Here is a 21,354-nt window from a genome sequence, read left to right as displayed (position 1 = left end):
TTGAGCTAACCAATAATACCTGTTATCAGATGCAACAATGTTTGCCAATGAAAACAAAGCCAACATCAACACACCTTTAAACTTGCAGTTGTGCTTGTGGTTTTGGTTTTGGATTCAATAAGCTCTTAAGTCTTCCAGCGCGTCGATCATTCACAACGTGTATTTTCTCTGAAGAGGTAAAAACTGCACAACAGATCAGTGTTTTGTTATTTTTGCTTGATTAATAATCAACAACCATCATAACAGAAAAATCCTGCTCCTCCTGAAAGAGAAGTTTAGTGGCTTAGCTACAATTAGCCAATTGTGGAAGGTGTGAGGCGTGCAAAGTCTGGGCAGTAGGCCCAGTGTTGGGCTCTACTTTAGCTCTACATCTGAATGCCCTGCGGCTGGAATAGGGAAAGTCTGCCAACATTTGGGGGGGGGGGGGTCTCAAACACATACTGTATGGTTGTTATTATTAAGACTCCCAAACAAACAAAGTCTCACAAACACACACACACACATAAGACAGACTTACCGAAGTCAACAAAAGTGTGTTGCAATAGCTCTGCTCTCCAGAGCAACAACGTTGAGTATTTTTGGCTGGCTATCGGATGGCCACGTCAACCCTGACTGGTGGGGCCCTGTACTCAGACACCCCCAGATGCTCCCCCCCACCCTCTCTCTCCCGGCCTCAGACAGGTTGGACTGGGGCGCCGACTACTATGAATAACTTGTATTAACATTAAAAAAAAATGTTAAAAGCAAGAGTAAAGTACCTCTGAAGCTTGTGTGTGTGTGTGTATGTGTGTGTGTTGGGAGTGTGTGTGTGTGTGTGTGTGTGTGTGTGTGTGTGTGTGTGTGTGTGTGTGTGTGTGTGTGTGTGTGTGTGTGTGTGTGTGTGTGTGTGTGTGTGTGTGTGTGTGTGTGTGTGTGTGTGTGTGTGTGTGTGTGCGTGCGCTGGGGGTGGGTGTTTGGGGGGTGTAAGTGGTTAAATGTGCAGGTTGAATCACTCTGAGAACACCAGAAGTCATTGATGCAGTCAGCGCTCTCAAATGAGATGCAAACCGTCCGCTGTTTAAAAGGTGAAAGGTCAAATGCAAAAACAGCCTCATGTAAGTATAGTAATTTGCACAATTTACTGTTTATATGCTTCTTTATCCGTGTCAAGGTGGTTGGACCAAACAGGCCAAAAGCAAAGTGTGATGAATTGTTTTAGATTCCTTTTCTTTGTTAGTGTTATAATACAATATAGCTATTTTATTCGTCCGACAGAAGGAAGATCTGAACACATCAATAGTCAACTTTGTGTCAAGTTAGAAAATGACTGAACCTTTATTTATCCAGGGCAGGCTCACTGGGCCTTAGATTGTGTTTTGGACCGGGCTCTGCTGGCCCCGACATGCTTGTAAAGATTATTATTTTTGGTTGACAGTAGCAGTATTGTATGAGTACAAAAGTTATATTTTTTCCAGATGTGGCTTGCTAATAGAAAACCAATTCACCGACTTTATTTGGATTTTAAAGACATTATTACCAATTTAATAAATAATTTGTTGACCTCTTGTCGAAACAGTCATCATGTAATGATATTTACATCATAAATTAAACCAAATTAAAGCAATTTAACAAACATTGTACATAAAATAATACAGAAAACCAAACAAAACAAACAGAACAAATTCAGAGTGTTTCAAACAATTCTGCGTCTGTGCGTCCTTTACAGTTTAACTTTTATATCAACAATTATTTCCTCCCAACTGCCATGATAAACAAACTACCCTTCCAGAAAAGTCTGAAGGTTCGAGGGGAAAACCTCAAACTATTCCTCTGACCGAAAAGTTAAGGAAACAATGAAGCCAGAAGCTAATGTTGAATGAAACCAAATGCCTTTATTTGAATGGCATGATGGCTTTTTATATATTAAGCTCAGCGCACCTCTTGGCTCTGTCAATTACATTCATTATTTTTGGCTTTGCTCAATCATTAATCTAATCTGATGGCTGTTTTACAAGTAGGCCTACTACTCAAAACAATCAACTTAAAGTAATTCCACAAAAATAAACTCATACTTTACTTTAACATGAATAATGACAACACATACAGAAAACAACAAATTGCCCATTAGACCCACTGACCAATAAATACCAAAAAATACTGACGTCTTCTGATGGTGAAACACTCCTCGCCGTATTGATTTTCATGCGTCAAGCATTCTGCTCTGTGCAATCAGACTGCAGGTGAAGGGGTAAAGAAACAACACATTCTCGTCCTGGCTTTGGAAATTGTGTCCGGAACAGATTAACTCAGAGGACCAATGGAGCGTGACAGGATTGAGACAGAAACCTTGGCTTGATGTTTAACCACACAGAAATCAGCCTTGTGTCACGGACACTCGGAGTACTACTGACGCTACAACTCAGAATGACATGTTCCTGTAAAACAAACCAAAACGCTCTGTGTTTCAACTAAATGTGTAACGGTGGGACAACAACAACGGTGAGAGGGTTACCCCAGTGTACAGGTAGCTTTTTGCAATTTCCTTGTCTCTTTGCTATTCGCATCCAAACCACAGCGTTTAAGGTGTACACAAATACTGCCTTCTCACTGCAACGTCCACTTCTAGACCGGAGAGTCCGTGGGCGTGGCCGGTGGTCAGCTCCCGTTGGTGATGATCACAGAGGTGGCCTTGTGTCCCTGCATCTGGTCCGTCTGCATCCTCATGTGGGAGGCCACGTCGTACTGGACCCCCCCGTAGCCCAGGCCCGAGTAGCCCCGCATGCTGTCCTGCTCGTACAGCTGCTCCAGGGAGTACCCGGTCAGGGCGTAGGCCGGTTGCCTGTCCAGAGTGTGCCGGTCCTGGGCCGCGTATATCAGCGGGCTGCCCTGGGCCTGGGGGGCGTGGGGGGACAGCTCCGTCTGCATGTAGTCTTTGTTGAGGGACACCCCGTCGGAGCTGGGGCTGCTCAGGCGGGACGCCGATGCGGGGCTGGTGGTGTTTTCGTCGTTGTCGTGGGAACCGGGCGGCTTCCCGCCGTCCCGGTGGAGGAGGCGCTCCGTGGCGGCGTCCATGCCCCCCGCCCCTCCCATGGAGGTCTGCCCCAGGCCCGCGCCCGAGGCGGCGAAGCAGGGGCTGTGGGCTTTGGAGAGGCGTCCCGAGCCGGCGTGCCCCTGCAGGCGGCTCTCCTCCTCTTTGATCATCTGCTGGGTGGCACGGATCAGGGTCTCCATCTTGCTGGGCTCCTGAGGACTGGCCCGGAAGGGGTCGCCGTGGTAACGCTCCCCGGGGTCACTGATGGAACCGCCTCCGTCTGGCGAGCTCCCGATGCTCTCCTCGTCCCAGTGGGTCCGCCCTGATGGGAAGAACGCAGAGGTTAGCTTAACACCTGGAACCGAATGAATCGAATCTTCTACCGTCGCTCCTCAGCGTGTGCCATCCTCTGAACCCGTCCTGTGTGAGACATGGGTCTATGTGGAAGCCACTCCCAATCCGCTGCTATGAAGCATAAGCTTGGGTAATCGTTTCTTTGTGTGAAGATACAAAATAAGAGTGTCATTTGTGCATAACAGATGGTACTAATTGGCATTTTGGCAAGAAACGGTGTAAACCATTTAGCATGTCTGGTAATAACACCGCTCTGAAAACATGTAGCGGGCCTGGTGGCCGCGGCAGATGGCTGTCGCCGGCCCCTCACCGTGGATGGCGCCGTGGTACGAGGCGAGGTCGTAGCCCTCCCCGCTCTCCCCCGGGGCCTTCGGCAGGGAGAGAACGGAGCGCGTGGCGTCCCACCAGGCCTCCCGGCCCAGCTGGGGGGCACCCAGGAAGTAGCGCCCCCCCTGGCAGCGGGTGCGGTCGCAGGCGGCGCCGGGGGCGTGGCCCTGGGCGTGGGCCAGGTCCTCCTCCGAGAGGTGCAGGCCGTATCCCAGGGGGCCCGAGTCCGGGTACAACCTGTAGGCGCAGGACGCCTCGGACGCCTCCCCGTGGTCCAGCAGGTGCGGGGAGGTGGAGTCTGTCAGAGGGCTGCCTCCCCATTGGCTCTCCTGGTCCGACTCGGAGCGCTCCGGGTTGTAAGCTGAAAACTGTTGGGACAGGTTAATGGCGGTCCCCAGGAGATTGGAGATATTAATCAATGTTTTTACCGGTGAAACACACGCGGTGGTGAGCTGGGGTCCGGTTCTTAGCCAGGTATCGTGTAATGAGCGTGCTTCATTTAGTGGGATGATTTATTACCTGTGGATAGGGTGATACTCTGGCTTTGGCCTTGGCCTGGATCAGACGGGACTTGGGGGCCTTCCTGTCTTCGGTTTGCGTGTTGGCGTAGGGAAAAGCCGGCTTACTCGGGCTCATTTGGTCCAAAGACAGCTGCATGCCCTTGTACTCAGTGTCCCTATTGAGAAACAAGCAAGAATACAGATGTATGATTATTTCGATATGCTAATGCACGTTTGATCTCGTTCCCTGTCTCGATTCAGGCCGTGATTTATGAGCCTTGATGCGCTTTTGAAACAGCGCGCTGCCGTACATTCATACGGTTGGACTTCCACATCTGGGAGCTGTTCGGTCTACAGCTGTCTCTGCTGAGTTACAGAACGCTTTCGCTGGAGCAATCAACGGCTAACTGCCTTGCTTAAAGGCACCTTATGGTCGGAAGGATTAGTGTTGCTCACGCCTTTCTTTCCTGGTTCTCCCCCTTTAAATTTGGTGCTTGGTCTTTTTCCCTTTTTGGGCTGCGATCCATCACTCAGGGTCAGATCAGCAGCCGTAAACATGGAGATAGAGCGGGTCGTAAAAATAGTAATGACCAAGCCTAGTGGCTAGAAAATACGACATCAATTTGGTCCATCGGCCATAGAATAGTGAAGTAGTTCTACAAATAAGTGGCATATTCAACACAACTGACGATGTCTTGACCAACAGTAAATAAAGATACAATCTCTTTCTCTCCTCAAACGTGAGGACAATGAGTGTGAACACAACCTTTGCGATAAGCCATCCAGACATTACCCTCCCACTGCTCTGCTCAGAGCCCTGCGAAGTGCAGGAGAAAATCCCAGACACCTTGAGTTGAGGTTAATCATTCTCCAACGCTCAGCAACCATTGCCAGCGCACAACATTTGTGTAAGCTTGTGCTTCTTACTCGCGCACGTATACACACCCACACACCCAAACACATGCACACGCACACCAACACACACACGCACACACACATCAACACACACACATACACCCACCAACACACGCACGCACACACATACACCCACCAACGCACACACGCACATCAACACACGCGCACACACCGACACACACAAGCACACACACATCAATCCACAGACACAAACTCACACACAGACACCCACCAAACATATCAACCCATGTGCACGCACACACACATCCACCAACACACACACCAAAGCTCTACTTGTCACCGCATTCATGTTACGTTCTCCTATCACCGTTTCTGAAAAAGGCGGCTGCTTTGTTTTCCGACAGATTTATTGCTCTTAATGTGTCCCGTGGCCGTGTGCACACAGCGAGCGGCCGCGGCAGTGACACTTGAATCTGCTGGCCCGCGGCTGACCCCGACACCGGAGAGTGTCCCCACCGAGGGAGCTGAGGAAGGGCTCCCGTGTCAAGCACTGGGCAAACACGGGCCCTATTCTTAACTTATCACGCTCACTGCAGCGCTGCAGCAGCTGCCTCCGCTTCCAGGAGCTCCCGGTGGCCCGCGTCTGACCCCAGGCCACCAGACGATGTAATACTGGCTCTAAATACGACCCTTATGTACGCCCTTGTTTCCACGTGTTTGATCGGCCAATAGCATGCCCCTGTGCTCGGAGCCTTGTTTGCTCTTGCAGGTGTAGCAGTGGACGGCAGGACGGGGCCAGGCCGTCCTAGCCGTCCTAGCCGGCCCAGCCGTGCCCCAGGTGACTTATGGTCTCTCAGCCAATGCGGGTCCCAGTTCGCTTTTTGTGCAAACTCAGCTGTGTAAGCAGAAGTCCCTGTCGGGGTTCAATGTCAGGCCAGCTACAGTCTGGAGTACGCCAGTGGCCTATCTGTGCACTGGGAGCCCAGGGGCACTTATTTAAAGATAGGGGAGGTTGTTTATTTAAATAAAATAAATCATATTTGTTGAACTTCTCTTTACATCACGATGCCAGTCATCAAATCAAATGCTTTGACCAAAAGTAGAAAAAGACAGTGTCTGTGTTTGTCTGAGACCTGTAATGAGCCCGCCCAATAATTTAATTCAGCCCGAATTAATTGATTTGATGGCCCACCTGTCTGTCTACTTACCTACCTACCTACCTACCTACCTACCTACCTACCTACCTACCTACCTACCTACCTACCTACCTACCTACCTACCTACCTACCTACCTACCTACCTACCTACCTACCTACCTACCTACCTACCTACCTACCTACCTAACCAGGTCCTGGATGCACACTGCCCTGCACTCACTGCGCAGGACTGGAGTTTCCACAAGGCTAAGTGGACCGAGTGCTGAAGCTAGCGAGCTAGTCATGTGTTTGAGAGTTTTTGGGGGGAGATCTCATGGGTGGAGGGAGGATTTTTGGCTGAATACTTTCAAAATCGAGCTTACTCTGTCTGGCTGGTAAGACCAAATTGCCTTCCCGAGCTTGAAAGGAATCTGATTGGATCAAAGTGGCTCCTTGGGCGAATTAGGCGAATTGAGGAATTGCAAGACCAGTGATATCAACAGCTATAATAACCTGTGTGTGCGGGTGGGTGTGTGTGTCCTCCACATTTATACGCATAAACACTATCATATTTGTTAATAAGGATGTGCATGAACATTTAGGCACGCACACATCCACTTGTGTACACAACGGCGCCACTAGGAATTATGGGTCCACTAAAACAAATTAGAGCTGATCCTTTACTCTGGTACCCTTGTGTAACGCCCATATGCTGCTCTGCCACCACACGGCATCAAAGCTGCATAAAGATCAGTAGAAGCTGCAACGGCAATGTATAGCAATGCAGCACGTTGTTCAACCAGATCAGAATAGAGAACTGGACCCTTGACCCATGAATACCGTTACTAATATTTTATGTAATAGAACCAATGACATTCAATCGTTTTGTTTAACTCTTTAAAATGTTGGAACAAATTAATCATGAATGCCTAAGGTAAAATATGTAATCACGACTTAGCAGTTAAACCAGCATACCATTCTTTTATTTGTTGTAGTTTTTGATTGGGTATAATTATTTGCCTTTTGAATATGAAATACCAGCCGCAAACATTGACAAATATCGGCAAATATTTACGATAACTAATTAATTTGATGCATAAGATAAATCATACAACATTTCTAAATGTAGTGTTTATCTTCTACACATTATTGAGCTGTGAATAAACCATCCCAGTCTCCGGTCAATTCTGCATCGTCGGCACAGTTCACCTTTGCTCCATGCTGAATCGTTTTTGGTTTGATTTTGCTTGTGGAGCTTGATCAACAAGACAAACACACCGAATCCAGCAGCATGTGGATCATCCAACGCGAGCACACCATAGTCCAGTGTGTGCCGCTACTGAAATAGCTATTGATTCCTAATTCGCTCTTTTATTGATTTTTTCTTCCCTCAGACTGCAAATCAATGGTGACTGTATTTTTGATAGGGTTGGACCCTGAGGTTTGTCTAGCGATCTCAGAGGGCCGTGGTGTGCTCTGTGCTCTCATAACACAGGGCTCCTTTAGAAAAGGCTTGTCTAGCATTTCATGGATTTGTAGGGAGAATAGCGAGAAGCAGCAGGATTTCTCCTCTCAGAGCCAGGAGGCTGATATGGTATTACAACCAAGAGGACCGGATTGAGACTTAAACACGGACTGCACAGGGATCACGTGAAACCTTTTTTATGCAGACATAACAAATCAATATTAGTAAACACAATGCAGCCGATGTATGTTAGATTTTCACATCGTCACTGCTCTGCAAGCCCTCAGTAAGCCTTCATTCTCAGATGGCTTAACATGTTTATTCAATGTACTATATATACAGTGTCCAGAAACCCTACCTGAGGTAGCTCCCACAGCAGCCAATCATGTACTGAAGAGGCTACTCTCCAGCTCCAGTTACATCACGAGGAGGCCTATACCTTCTCCTCTCCCATGAATACGAGTGGATGTGCGTTTTCATCAAGACACTTACGTCAGGACGTAGTTGACGCTGACGATGCAGTGTGGGCGGGAGGAGCGGCTGTTGTGGACGATGGTGGCGTAGCTCTGCACCCACACCCAGCCCCCGGTCTTGGCCAGGAAGCGGTAGTACTTTGTGGTCACCTGACCCTTCACCAGCACTACGGTCGGGACAGGAAGTGAGGAACAGGAGGTGAGATCATGCATCAGGCATGTGTTGACATGGATCTATTTTGTCTAGGACCGTTTCTTTATTGATTTGCGCTGAAAAATGTGGCCATGTCATTTCCGATAATAAAAAACGATTAAGTTGTGTGCCGTTTAAGTCGTTATGCTCTAATGAAGATTAGATCGAGGAATGACTACAGAATAAAAAAAAGCATTTAAAATTAAATCACCTTGTAGAATGTGTGCATGAAAAGTTAATGTGTGCTATACATCTGACGTCTGTCTGTGGAAATTATTAACACACAAATTGCGGATCCACCCTGTACGTTACTGTGTGGGGGGAGGTGGGTGGTCTGGCTGAGAGACACTCACAGAGGTGGTGTGCACAGCGCAGGTGGAAGGTGTCACAGCTGTGCACGTGGTGGTACAGCGTCTTCTCGATGAGGTCCTGAGGCTCGTAACCAGTCAACTCTGCTACCCTGAGAGAGAGACACCCAGAGAGACAGCGAGAGAGACAGCGAGAGAGACAGCGAGAGAAACAGCGAGAGAGAGAGCGAGAGAGAGAGCGAGAGAGAGAGCGGGGGGGGGGGGGGAGGAGGGAGAGAGAGAGAGAGAGAGAGAGAGAGAGAGAGAGAGAGAGAGAGAGAGAGAGAGAGAGAGAGAGAGAGAGAGAGAGAGAGAGAGAGGGAGGGAGGGAGGGAGGGAGGGAGGGAGGGAGAGAGAGAGAGAGAGAGAGTTAAAATTGGGGTTATGCAGATGACCCCAGCAAATGTAACAGAGGCCTATCTTTCAGCATCGCTATGGAAAAGCTCATGATTGCTCAGCCTTTTTTGTGGAAAAATTATTTCAGCCAATTGTATTCCTTTCCACAGATGTTTTTTCCATCGCCTTATCTTATAATTGTCCTCAGGTTTCATTAGAGGATAATGTCAGTTGATTTTCCTTGTTTCTCCGGTTTCTTCTAAGAAAAATACATCTCAAGATAGCTGGTAGAGCAATTCTAAATTTAATTTATTGGTAAAAGGAAAAGAGAGAGAATATAAAGGGAGTTGTGTCCGCGCGCTATAGGCCCACCTGGAGTCCAGGAAGATGAGCTTCATGTCCAGGCTGGCTCTGAACATGAACATATTGCTATGCAGTTTGATCTCGGTCACGGCGCTGGGGGGCAGCGAGTGGCCCACCGCCACCAGGCCCACGTTCTGGTAGCAGCCCTCAAACGGGGGCATGTCCAGGCTGTACTGCCGGATCTTCAGGTAGCCGCTGCAGTGGATTACCTTGACGACGGGGAGAGACACACGAGTCACCATTAATACAAAGTAATATGGTGCTTTTATTTTAAGTCCTGTTTCTCAATAATCAACATTGTAAAAAACTACTAACTAAAATATTTTATTACATTTATTGTAATTAAATATGATAATAATATTTTTTTCTTTGATTTTCTTTTTTTAACAACATTTGTTGCCCATGATATGAAGACCTCCCCCGCAGGGCCGCGCGCTCCGCCAATTCACGCACGCAGTTCTAACTCGGCGCGCTCACCGTAAAGCACTTTCTAACTCGGATTGCATACAACGACTATAATAATGTAACATAACATGCTCGGGTTTGATATGTATGCTTTATCTGGGATAATTGTTATTGTAATATAATAGAATTTAGGCCCAAAAAAATATTATTTTGGGAGATGATTTGGTGCAATATTAAACATTTATGTTTCCAGGAATTCTATTAAAATGGTTTAGGACACTTTTAAACCCAATTTTTTTATACGGCAAGTGATGTAGGCTAATATTTTATCAACCTTAAACCGTAAACCGTAACATTGTATAACAGTTAGGCCTATAACTGTGTGTGTGTGTGTGTGTGTGTGTGTGTGTGTGTGTGTGTGTGTGTGTGTGTGTGTGTGTGTGTGTGTGTGTGTGTGTGTGTGTGTGTGTGTGTGTGTGTGTGTGTGTGTGTGTGTGTGTGTGTGTGTGTGTGTGTGTGTGTGTGCGTGCGTGCGTGCGTGCGTGTGTGTGTGTGACTATGGGGTCTTGGGTTGATGGGCGACGTGAGTTTAGTCTCAAATTGGTGGCGTCGGCCTTGCACACTACGGAGTAAGTTCGGCTCTGATATAAACCTTCCAGCTCTTTCATGGGCTCCTTCTATTCTACCAAAGCACCCCTTCCCACCTTGTATCCCCCGCTGGTCAGACCCGCGTTTCTCTTGGCCAGCACGCACTTCATCCGCAGGAAGAACGACCGCTCCACTTCGTATTCTGCAAAAATGTGCATTGTACATTCAAGATCTATCCATCTATCTTTCCATCTTTCCATCTTTCCATCTATCCATCTATCCATCTATCCATCTATCTATCTATCTAGATAGCTGACGACCATAGCTATATATATATATATACTGTATATGTATCCATATATATATTTACAGATTTTTATTTTATCTATATTTTAATTCACGTAGGCCTACGAATAAAGGAAGTGCCTGAGTTGTGAACGTTACCCTGGACGAAATGCGGGTGGTAGGGCTGGTGCGGCGTAAGTACGGCCGTCATCTCGTCGTGGTCCGCCGGGTGGACGTACTCGTAGATGCTGTTCCCGGTCAGCTCTACCTGTGGAGAAGAGCTCTGGTCAGTACAACCTTACGGGCTGTGGGTCGACCTCACATGAACTACAATAGGACTACAGCGTTTTGCCGTGAAAAACCCCATAAAGGCCTATAAGTTCGAACATAATAAAAGTTAAGATACAAAAAAAACGAACCTGAGACAGTCCCAGATGGACAGAGGCGGTCTCCGAAATGTACATTATCTTCCCATCTGGAGCTACGACGAATATGAATCCGTCCAGTGTCTGAAATTAACGTAAACATGTGATCAATACAATTGTTGAGCCTCAGGGCAAGATTACCAATCACCGGGACATGAGATGCAGGCCTATAATAGCAGGCCTCTACCTGCAGTAGATGGGAGCCCAGCTCGCGGCCAACGTTGTCCAGAGACCTCGACCGGCTCGTGAAGCCCCACGCCTCCCCCAGACCTGCGATTGGTGGAATAAAAAAATTAAAAAGATATTTCTAACTAAATGATGATATGGTAGTTAATTCAGTACATAATAAGAAAACAAAATAAATGTTATGCAATATTGCATCTAAATTTAGGCCTATTGTATTGTCTATTATTTCATTACATTATATTTCCTCCGATGCCTTTAGAATAATTAATGAAGGCCTCTAAGACTGTAACCTATAGTAATTAGACAATTTTTTTCTTTAGAAATACGTATTTATACTATTTAATTATTTACTGTTGAAGTTAACTAAAGGGGTCCATAATTCAAGAAATGTTACTAATCCATTTTTTCCGAATGTATTTTCATTCTATTTTTCTAAACTCGCACACTTTCCCACTTGCCCTATTATGGCGTATAGAATGAGAAAATGGTATTTATACGTAATTAATGATTTGCAAAAAGGCTGCTTATTAACCTTGTAGTTTCGAAGCTATAATAAAACATTGTTTTAATAGGCCTACTTGAGGCTACTAAGTTCTATAATAATGAGTATTATTAATACTATTAGTATTACTATGATTATTATTATTATTATTATTATTATTGTGAGTTATATATGTCTTAATGATATATAAAAAACGATTCATAATTAATTAGGCTAGATAAACCTTAATTTGTAAGAGGTTTGGAGTTGATCAATTAAAACGAGGCTGATATAATTGTTATTACTTAGCAATAGGCTATATAATATAAATAGATATGTGTTGTGAAAATTCATCGCCTAGTCGTATAGGCCCAATGCCCGGGCATTTGTTATTTTTGAGAAATCGTCGTGATGTCCCTATTCATTTAAGAAATTGTATTATAATACATTTTTATCTATTTGTATTTTGAATGTCTCCTGTTTCATTAATTTAAAAAATAATAGATATATCTATATATGTATGCATCTTGTAACACCTGCGCAATAGACAGGTCCAAATCTATGTCCAGGGTCACCTAGGCCCAGCTATTAGACCTATGAGACGAATAGGCCCGTTCTTCAGATGTTAAACCGCAGTCCTCCTATATCAGGCGAACCAAAATAAGCTTACCCTGGGGGAAAACTATCCTCATCTTCAGGTAGCTGGTAGTCAGTCGGATGATGGAGGCTTTGTCCAGCTGGGACGTGATGGCCGAGGGAAGAGGTAACATTTTAGCCAGTTCATAAAATTCACTGTTCTCCTTTTCCCTTCTAGTCCTTGCGGCCGTTTTGGATTTCTCCTTCATGACGCCTCTCTTCCAGGTCTCTCTCCTCTGTATCTGCGTGTCCCGACGGGGATGGATTACAAGACGATGATGGATGTCCCTCCACGATGCCTCCTTGTCATGTTTTTTTCAGGTGGGGTTGCTCACAAAGTTTTAGTTTTTTTTTACTTTCAAAACCAAATATTATAAATGTGTTTAATCCCAAAGAAACGGATATTCCGGGTGGTCCTGTCGGTTACAGGTCGAAAGTCCTGCGGTCAGAACAGTTGAAGTCGGAGTTAAAAAGCCAAGAGGTCCTCCATGCTGCCAGTCGACCATGACCTGGAAAAGAAAAACCGTTAAAGGGTAATGTTTGGAAAATATATTTCACAAGACGTCCCTAGTTTTATTCCAAATGTATTGCGTGTAGGCTATTCCAAAAACGGACAAAATCAACCAGTCGACTTAATGTAGTCCATAATAAACATACTTCATTTGTATAAGTTGTCAGCAATAACCAACCTCTTTAACACACATATAATGGCCAACTTTAGTATTTGGTTCAATGCAGACCTCGATGGCCATTCAGGAGGAATTGTTCTATGGACTAAATCTAAAGGCCTGTCTCTGCTCACACATTGCAACACTGATAATCCACTACATTGAATCAGAAACACCAGGCCTGTAGTAAACATATGCCTTCATAGCCTGGGCTCAGCCTATAGGACACAGCGTCACAACAAGTGTTTAACATACTGCGTTTTACAATCAACTATATTTCGGACTTACTGAATCGATCCCATAGCACATCCACTCAGGTCACCCGCTGGGAATGTCACCTGTCTCTGAGTTCACCGTGTCCCGTGTCCGTCAGTCTGGGCTCGAGCTCCTCCTAGAATTCCACCTGGAAAGGGAAGCGGAACGCGCGCTGCATGCACCTCTCCAAATTAAGGCGCGCAATGAGTGGACGTCGTGTCCGAGCGCCGTCTTCCAACTATCTCTCTCTCTCTCTCTCCCTTTCTCCCTCGCCTCGTCTCATTCTCTCTCACTCTCTCTGGAGTTGCTCAAGTCCCGCCCACTGTCTACTTCGCTCTTATTGGCCTAAGAGGCGGAAAGAGACTAGCTCATTGGACAATCTTGGGAGAAACAAACGCGAGGCTGTGAAGATGTGCGGGAGCTGAGGTTCAGACGTCCACCTCTCTGACCTGAACAACAGGTACCACAAGGCAGCAGGAAAATGAAAATTGTAGAGGAAGAAAAAAAAAATCGGGGGTAGGGAAAGCTTAGGGAAAAAAATGTTAAGTTTTACTTTTAAACCTCTCTCCACCTCTTTGAGACTCAATTTTTTAATATAGCTTCATGCTATGTCTTCTCTTATAAACAGATCTAATGTCCTTTCCTCTCGATCTTCAGCATCTCGTGGACTACAGTCGGTGGGGTAGGGGCCCCGGCGGCTCCGAGCTAGGGCCAGTCGGTCGTAGGTTCTTTCGTTAACAGATGTGTAGTTTAACACATAGTGTTAAAATAGGTTTCCAGTGTAAATTACTATTCACTGCCACGTGGCTCACGTTTTTATAATTATATTTTCTTTGATCACGACGACATGTATAAGCGCGCACACAAACGCACACACACACACACACACACACACACACACACACACACACACACACACACACACACACACACACATACACACACACACACACACACACATACACACACACACACACACACACACACACACACACACACACACACACGGCACACACACACACGGCACACACACACACGGCACACACACCCACACACACACACACACACACACACACACACACACACACACACACACACACACACACACACACACACACACACACACACACACACACACACACACACACACACACACACACACACACACACGTACACAAACACACGCGCGAATTTCGCGCAATGTTGTTCCATCCTCGCGCGTCTGTTTATCCATCTGTTGATGTCGACGCGCCGGTAGACGTTTTGTTTTCCTCATCAGTCCAACGTGTCCACTTCCACGTTTACATTGAACCAATGCATTCAATAAATCAAACATGAGAAAAATACATGTTTCTGTCACATAGAAAAATAAGTCAAGATCGTCTAAGTTTAAATTATTTAATATAATTAAATAAAAAAAAATATTTTAGAATTTGATCAACAATATGATGACATCCACATATCATAGTAAACATATCTTAGTTTGTAAATCATTTGAGCCTGGCTCATTACAAATGTAAACAACAATGAATCTCTGGAATTATATGATAAATATTATATCATATTATACATTAAGTATGTGGACAATTAGAACATTACTGTTAGCCTTATTTTTTTTATTGCTAATTGTCAGGGGCGAGGGGGATTTGAAATGAAATTATAATTATTAAATAAACAATATTATTACGATTTTTCATTATTATCTTATGATTTTCTCTCTACAGTTTTCTGTATGTCTTTATTTATGTGTATTTTCTCTATAAAATTTGGAATCAAAACGTTGAAGATGTCGCAGTGGTATCGAATAAAATCGTGAATTCAAACGAGAGTTATTCGCGTCTGAGTCTCCGCCATAGATGAATTTGGTATCCGTCGAACATATTTATCCGAGGATTAATTTCCATTGTGTGAATCAGATGAAAGCGCCGCGGTGCATGTAGTTTCTTAATTAGTTATCCAGGCGGCGCTCAGCTGGGGAGCGTAGAGAACAGCGCAGCGGGCACGTGGACGGGGGCGCGGGGGCGCGGACGCACGGCGCAACGGTGAGACTGTCTCTCTCATTACGCACACAATTAGCTCTCAAATTGATGCTGCATCCTGCCATAATTGGAGTTCCTCTTGCTGCCCGGGAGTAGCTCTCTCTCTCTCACTCAGCAACTGTGTGTGTGTGTGTGTGTGTGTGTGTGTGTGTGTGTGTGTGTGTGTGTGTGTGTGTGTGTGTGTGTGTGTGTGTGTGTGTGTGTGTGTGTGTGTGTGTGTGTGTGTCTGTGTCTGTGTCTGTGTCTGTGTCTGTGTGTGTGGCTGCGCGTGTGCGTGTGTTGAATGCATTTTTTTAAAGGACTTGTGTGTTTAGTGTGGACCTTTGACCATATGGTAACTTCCTTTGGATTGGTTGATTTCCAATGCAGCAACAATAACAACAATGCGAAGCGCAGGGGATAACATGTCCTTTCCATTAGAGTAACTGTCGCGTGGCAGCAAACATGCAATCCATAACATGGGATTACTTTGACAACACCGCTGCTTTTAGGCTTTTGAAGCCTAACCTCAAACTCGCGGCGTGCTGGAGCCGAATATCTCCGCAACGAACCCCTCTGCACGGGCCCAAATCTCCTTTTATTTTTATTTGTGCAATTGAAAGACTTATAATTAGTGTTTTCAGCCATTCCAATGGCTTATTCGATAATTCAATTGTATTTCATACCACTAATAGATTATTACAAAATGTCTTCAAAAATGCACGCTGTAGAGGATGAACAACAATAGGCAACCCTAATATCTGCAGTAAATCAATCCCCTTCTTCTAGACAAGGCCCGCCTCTTCCTCTTGATAGTGTAAACGACAGCCCATCGCACACTGGTAAACAGGAAGTGATGTCGGAGGGTGGGGGAACTTTACACCTCGCCCTGCTAATGCCCTGCAACGGTCTGTCACAACAGGGGAGCGAGCTGTGTTCTACTAAACCCCCACACCACCCCCACACAATAAAACACTTGCACGTACACGCACACACACACACACACACACACAAACACACACACACACACACACACACACACACACACACACACACACACACACACACACACACACACACACACACACACACACACACACACACACACACACACACACACACACCACTACCACCCCTTTAACCTTCACTCGTCTCTGTATTTTATATTTTTTATCTTTTTCTCTCTTCTTCAAAATGGTGTTTCTCCCCAGGATGCCATGGGGGGAGAGGGGGGAGTGGGGTCATTTGTCACAGGGAGGCAAAGAGCCAATCACTGGATGAAGAGGCAGACAGTGTATGCGTTTTTAATGCATTTATTGATGTATTCCCTGCAGTAGGAGGAGCTCGGTGAGGTGGTGGAGGGACTCATAGCAGTGTGTGGCTGTTATTCTGTTTCCTACCACATGCCCTTGTCCATCTCAACGCAGGCAGACCCTGATGAGGAACAACGAGTCTGTGGATTTCTACCTGTTTCAGGTGTTGTTGTTACCTGACAGATTAGGGTTTCATTGTCCTTTTCAACACATGCAGAAATGTGTTAAAAAGAAAAGCAAGGCCGGTTTCCCACTGAACAAGAACCTTGACATCTCCCTGCAGTGCCCTCGCCCGAGTGACAAAGAATGAAACACTGCTGTGTGCAGATGTTCACATCAGTGTAACGGCAGAACGGGTCGGACAGGTTATTACAGAGAACCACCCCTAGACCCGGGACCCTTCCAAAAGACAGTCCTGATTATGAAACGCCACGAGGACCGGACTGGCTGTGCTGAGCAGGCGGACCTCATCCTCCCATGTTCCCCCTCACTCTCTGCCTCTGCCGGGGTATCAGGCACCAGGCTGCCATGGAGACACATGGCAGGCGGGTATAGTCCCCCTCTCACCCCCTCCCTCCCCCTCCCACCACCACCACCACCACTACCTCCACCCCACAGCCCCCCCCCCTCCCCCCTCCCACTACCCCCACAGCCCCCCCCCTCCCCCCCCTCCCACTACCTCCAACCCCCCCTCCCTCCCTCCCTCCCTCCCCCCTCCCTCTACCTCCACCCCACAGCCCCCCCCCCCCCCCCCCCCCCTCTACCTCCACCCCACAGCCCCCCCCTCCCTCCCACCACCCCCACCTCTACCTCCACCCCCCATCCCCCCTCCCCACCTTGCGGATAACCTCATCAAGCACTAATGCGCGGTCCGGACAGAATGGAATGACTCGATTGACCGTGGATGGAGGAGACAGAATGGAAGGAGAAGGGAGAGGGAATGGTGGAGGAGGAGGTGGAGGTGGAGGAGGAGGTGGAGGTGGAGGAGGAGGTGGAGGAGGAGGTGGAGGTGGAGGGGGAGGTGGAGGTGGAGGAGGAGGTGGAGGTGGAGGTGGAGGGGGGGTGGAGGTGCAGGAGGAGGTGGAGGTGGAGGGGGGGTGTGCAGTAGGATTCCCGGGAGAAGAGGAGCTGGTGTGTGGGACCACAGCGGTGATGTGGAAGGGAGATCAGGATGAAGAACGACGGGCCTCACTGAACGAGATGAGGGGACGAGATGCAGAATGTGTGTGTCTGTGTGTAGGAGAGAAAGGGGAAAAAGAGAGAGTGTGAAACTGGGATCCCCCCCCCCCCCACCCCCCCTCCAACATGGTGAAAGCACCGGGTCTTGTGTAAACATGCTCTTTATTTGACCGAGATTTGCTTGGCTGAGCTCTCAGTAACCTATGGCCGATGTGCATGTGTTTCTTCTGTGTAGATATGCACATATATTACTGAGCAACATCACAGAGGCCTCCTCAACTTCATACACGCTTTACATTCTAATAGAAAACGTTCTGCTGTGTTCATTCTCCAATCAAAATAATCTGTCTTACTACAACTCTCTCTCTCTCCCTCTCACACAGACACACGCACACACAAACACACACACACAAACACACACTACACACAACACACACACACACACACACACACACACACACACACACACACACACACACACACACACACACACACACACACACACACACACACACACACACACACACACACACACACACACACACACACACACACAGACACATTCTGCATCTCTTTTTTTCCTTCTCAGGCCCTTCAGCAGGCCCATCTGTTGCGTGCGCGTCTTAATTAATCACACAGCCATTTCCTCAGTGCTGCTAGCGTTTGAAGGTGCGCTGGAGTACACCAGTCAGCAACGCCAGTTCATCAAAATGCTAATGCCGCCCAAATTAAAGTTGTGATTAACATTTCACAGTTTCCTGTACAGGCAAATTGAACCCTCAACTCGGCCAACCACAGTTTCTCCCCACTCTCTCTCCCTCCCCTCTCTCCCCCCGATCTCCTTCTCCCCCCAATCCCCCCCCCCCCCCCCTCTCTCTGATGAGTGGCTGGGCGACAGAATGTCTTTCCTCATGGGTGTTCTTTCAGTCTTTGAGAGAGAGGGAGAGAAAGAGAAAGAGAGAGAGAGAGAGAGAGAGAGAGAGAGAGAGAGAGAGAGAGAGAGAGAGAGAGTCTAACAGCATGGAAATTATGTTGCTAATTGCTTTTCAGAAGGTAAATGTGTTAAATGCGCTACGAAACAGCTGGTGGCATATCGTACACAAGACGCAGCGAAACATCTCGCATGATACTATCTCTCCAAAACATCTGTGTGCGTGAATGGGTTTGTGTTGTAACCTCGATAGTGTGTGTATCAGTGTGCGTTTGTGTGCCGGTACCTCTATAAATTAATGTGTTTGTGTGCTTGTACATGTGTCAAGCACACCACGACACGCCTCTGGTGTTCCCTGTTGTGGCTTGTCTATCATCACTTATAGATAGATAGATATATATAGATAGAAAGTGCTTTTATGTGTGTGCGTGTGCGTGCATGCGTGTGCGCGTGTGTGTGCGAGCGCACATGCCGGTCGTGCGGGAGCCATTATCTCCGGTGTGGATGCCATGTCACACTTCTGACTGTATTTATTTATGTATTTATCCTGCTCTCCAGCTGCTCCGTCCTATTACACGTTGTTATGATGGCCTGCTGGCGGAGCTACACAGCCTCCTGCAGGAACCACGTACCGTGTTGATCAGACCATGGAAGAAACCCAATTAAACACAGGATCTGACATCCTAAAAGGCCCATAATGTATCACAGAGGTTAGTCTACACACACCTGCCGAAGATGTCCACATTTTTACAATACATCTGCTTTTTACGATTTTCTTTTAAGGTTTTATCCTTGTTATTGAGTAGTGAGTAATACATGTATGGAGATAGAGGGGAAGACATGAAGCAAAGGACCACGGGCAGGAATCGAGCCCCGTTCTCTGCGGTGAGGACTGGGCCTTGATGGTGTCCGTCTACCCATTGAACCACCGGGGTGCCCCTCAATGTGTACTATTATGCATCTTAAAATCAGCTGATAGGCTCAGTCCCGGGAAGGCTGAGATGTAGGGCTGCGTTCTAGTCTCCAGAGCTCCAATGCTGTTTTGTGTTGTTTGTCCAAAATGGTTCATTCGCCGTGATGTACCAGACCGTGACTTACCGTACGGTATTTACAATACAGTATTAACGGAATGGTAATTAGGGTATTGTAAATGCAGAGATGGAAATAGACTCCACTCATTCCTCTGGAATGGAACGAAATTAATAGACTGAAATTGCATAAGATTGCAATGTATCCTTTCCGTGATAAACCTTAGTAAGATAAAAGGGAAAAATATCAGATTTAATTTGTCCATCGCTTCAGTTTTCCTGCACACCTCATTGTTATGTGAAAATCGAGTGGTTCTCTTCCAATCCCACAGAGAAGATGTCATGGTTTACCGTAACTGTAATGACAAAGGAGGAAACTCTTCCCTTCCCTCGCCCCTATACATGTTATTCTCAGTGGATCGCTGCTATAATACAATGCTCAAGGACTCGATGTACTCACACCCAAACACACACTACATAATATAAACACACAAGCAGCTAGAAACTCACACAAGCACACACACACACAAGCACACACAATGTAAACACTAACACATGCAAATAATAATACAAACACAAAATTAATCGATGGAAAATATATACACTTACACATGTTCATGAAAACACACACACACACACACATACACACACACACACACACACACACACACACACACACACACACACACACACACACACACACACACACACACACACACACACACACACACACACACACACACAGGGAGCTGCTGAAAGCCCCTGGCGTTGATCAGCGGGTCCTAAGCAGTGGTTATTGAGGCATTAAATATGTCTGCACAGGGCTCATAGTCGGTCTGATCAGGGCTCTTCTCGGGGGGGGGGGGGGGGGGCTCTGTTTGCATACAGACAGGTCGGGGGATTGGGGAGCGTGTGCCGAATGGAGCGCAGGAGCCGTAACCGGGTGCCCGCCACTTCGGTGTTAGTGCTATTATGGGATGTCACTTGGAGAGAATGGCGGTTCTTCAGCGGGATTACCCAGATTCCTGCTGAAATTGAGCGGAATTGGAAACGGGACTGACGGACTCTCTCTCTCTCTCTCTCTCTCTCTCTCTCTCTCTCTCTGTCTCTCTCTCTGTCGTCGAGGCCCGAGCACACAGACAGAGAGAGGCCACACTTTGATTGGTGCCCACACACACACACACACACACACAGACACACACATACACATACAAATACACATACACACACTCTCACACAAACACACACACAGGAACCATGCACAACACCAAAACATGCCTTTTTTATCCAAGTGGAAACAGACACACACAGTGATAAAAACAACCGTTTAGCCTCAAAGGGATCTTTGATTAGTTTAGCACTTGTGCATTCGGATTGCAATGGGTGGTTTCATATTCATCATCTGTTTACTTTTCATTTCATCAATTGTTTATGTCAAAGCAAATGCTGCTCCTCAAGCACTGCACCGGGTGTCGGGTTAACTTTATTTATTCAACATTTCATCACAATTTCTGTCCGAAAAGCGCTTCACATCTCCGCATTCAGATGGCGACACACATATTCAAGTTTCAGAAAA

General features: G+C 46.6%; 1 protein-coding gene across 1 annotated transcript; it reads right to left on the bottom strand.

Annotated features, from left to right (window-relative positions):
- Nucleotides 1-1,312: 1,312 nt before the first annotated feature.
- Nucleotides 1,313-13,495, bottom strand: LOC130374553 (single-minded homolog 1-like). Its single transcript, XM_056581379.1, has 12 exons — nt 13,343-13,495; nt 12,421-12,895; nt 11,271-11,353; nt 11,078-11,167; nt 10,818-10,926; nt 10,490-10,575; nt 9,390-9,589; nt 8,688-8,794; nt 8,161-8,308; nt 4,211-4,367; nt 3,675-4,059; nt 1,313-3,332 (listed from the first exon to the last, which is right to left on the bottom strand). Exons 2-12 carry the CDS (start codon nt 12,593-12,595, stop codon nt 2,635-2,637), a joined length of 2,238 nt encoding a protein of 745 aa, XP_056437354.1. The 5' UTR covers nt 12,596-12,895; nt 13,343-13,495; the 3' UTR covers nt 1,313-2,634.
- Between the last annotated feature and the right edge of the window lie 7,859 nt (nt 13,496-21,354).

Source organism: Gadus chalcogrammus, chromosome 21 (genome assembly GCF_026213295.1).
Source record: "Gadus chalcogrammus isolate NIFS_2021 chromosome 21, NIFS_Gcha_1.0, whole genome shotgun sequence".
Taxonomy (NCBI): domain Eukaryota; kingdom Metazoa; phylum Chordata; class Actinopteri; order Gadiformes; family Gadidae; genus Gadus; species Gadus chalcogrammus.
This window is presented reverse-complemented; position numbering and strand designations above follow the sequence as displayed.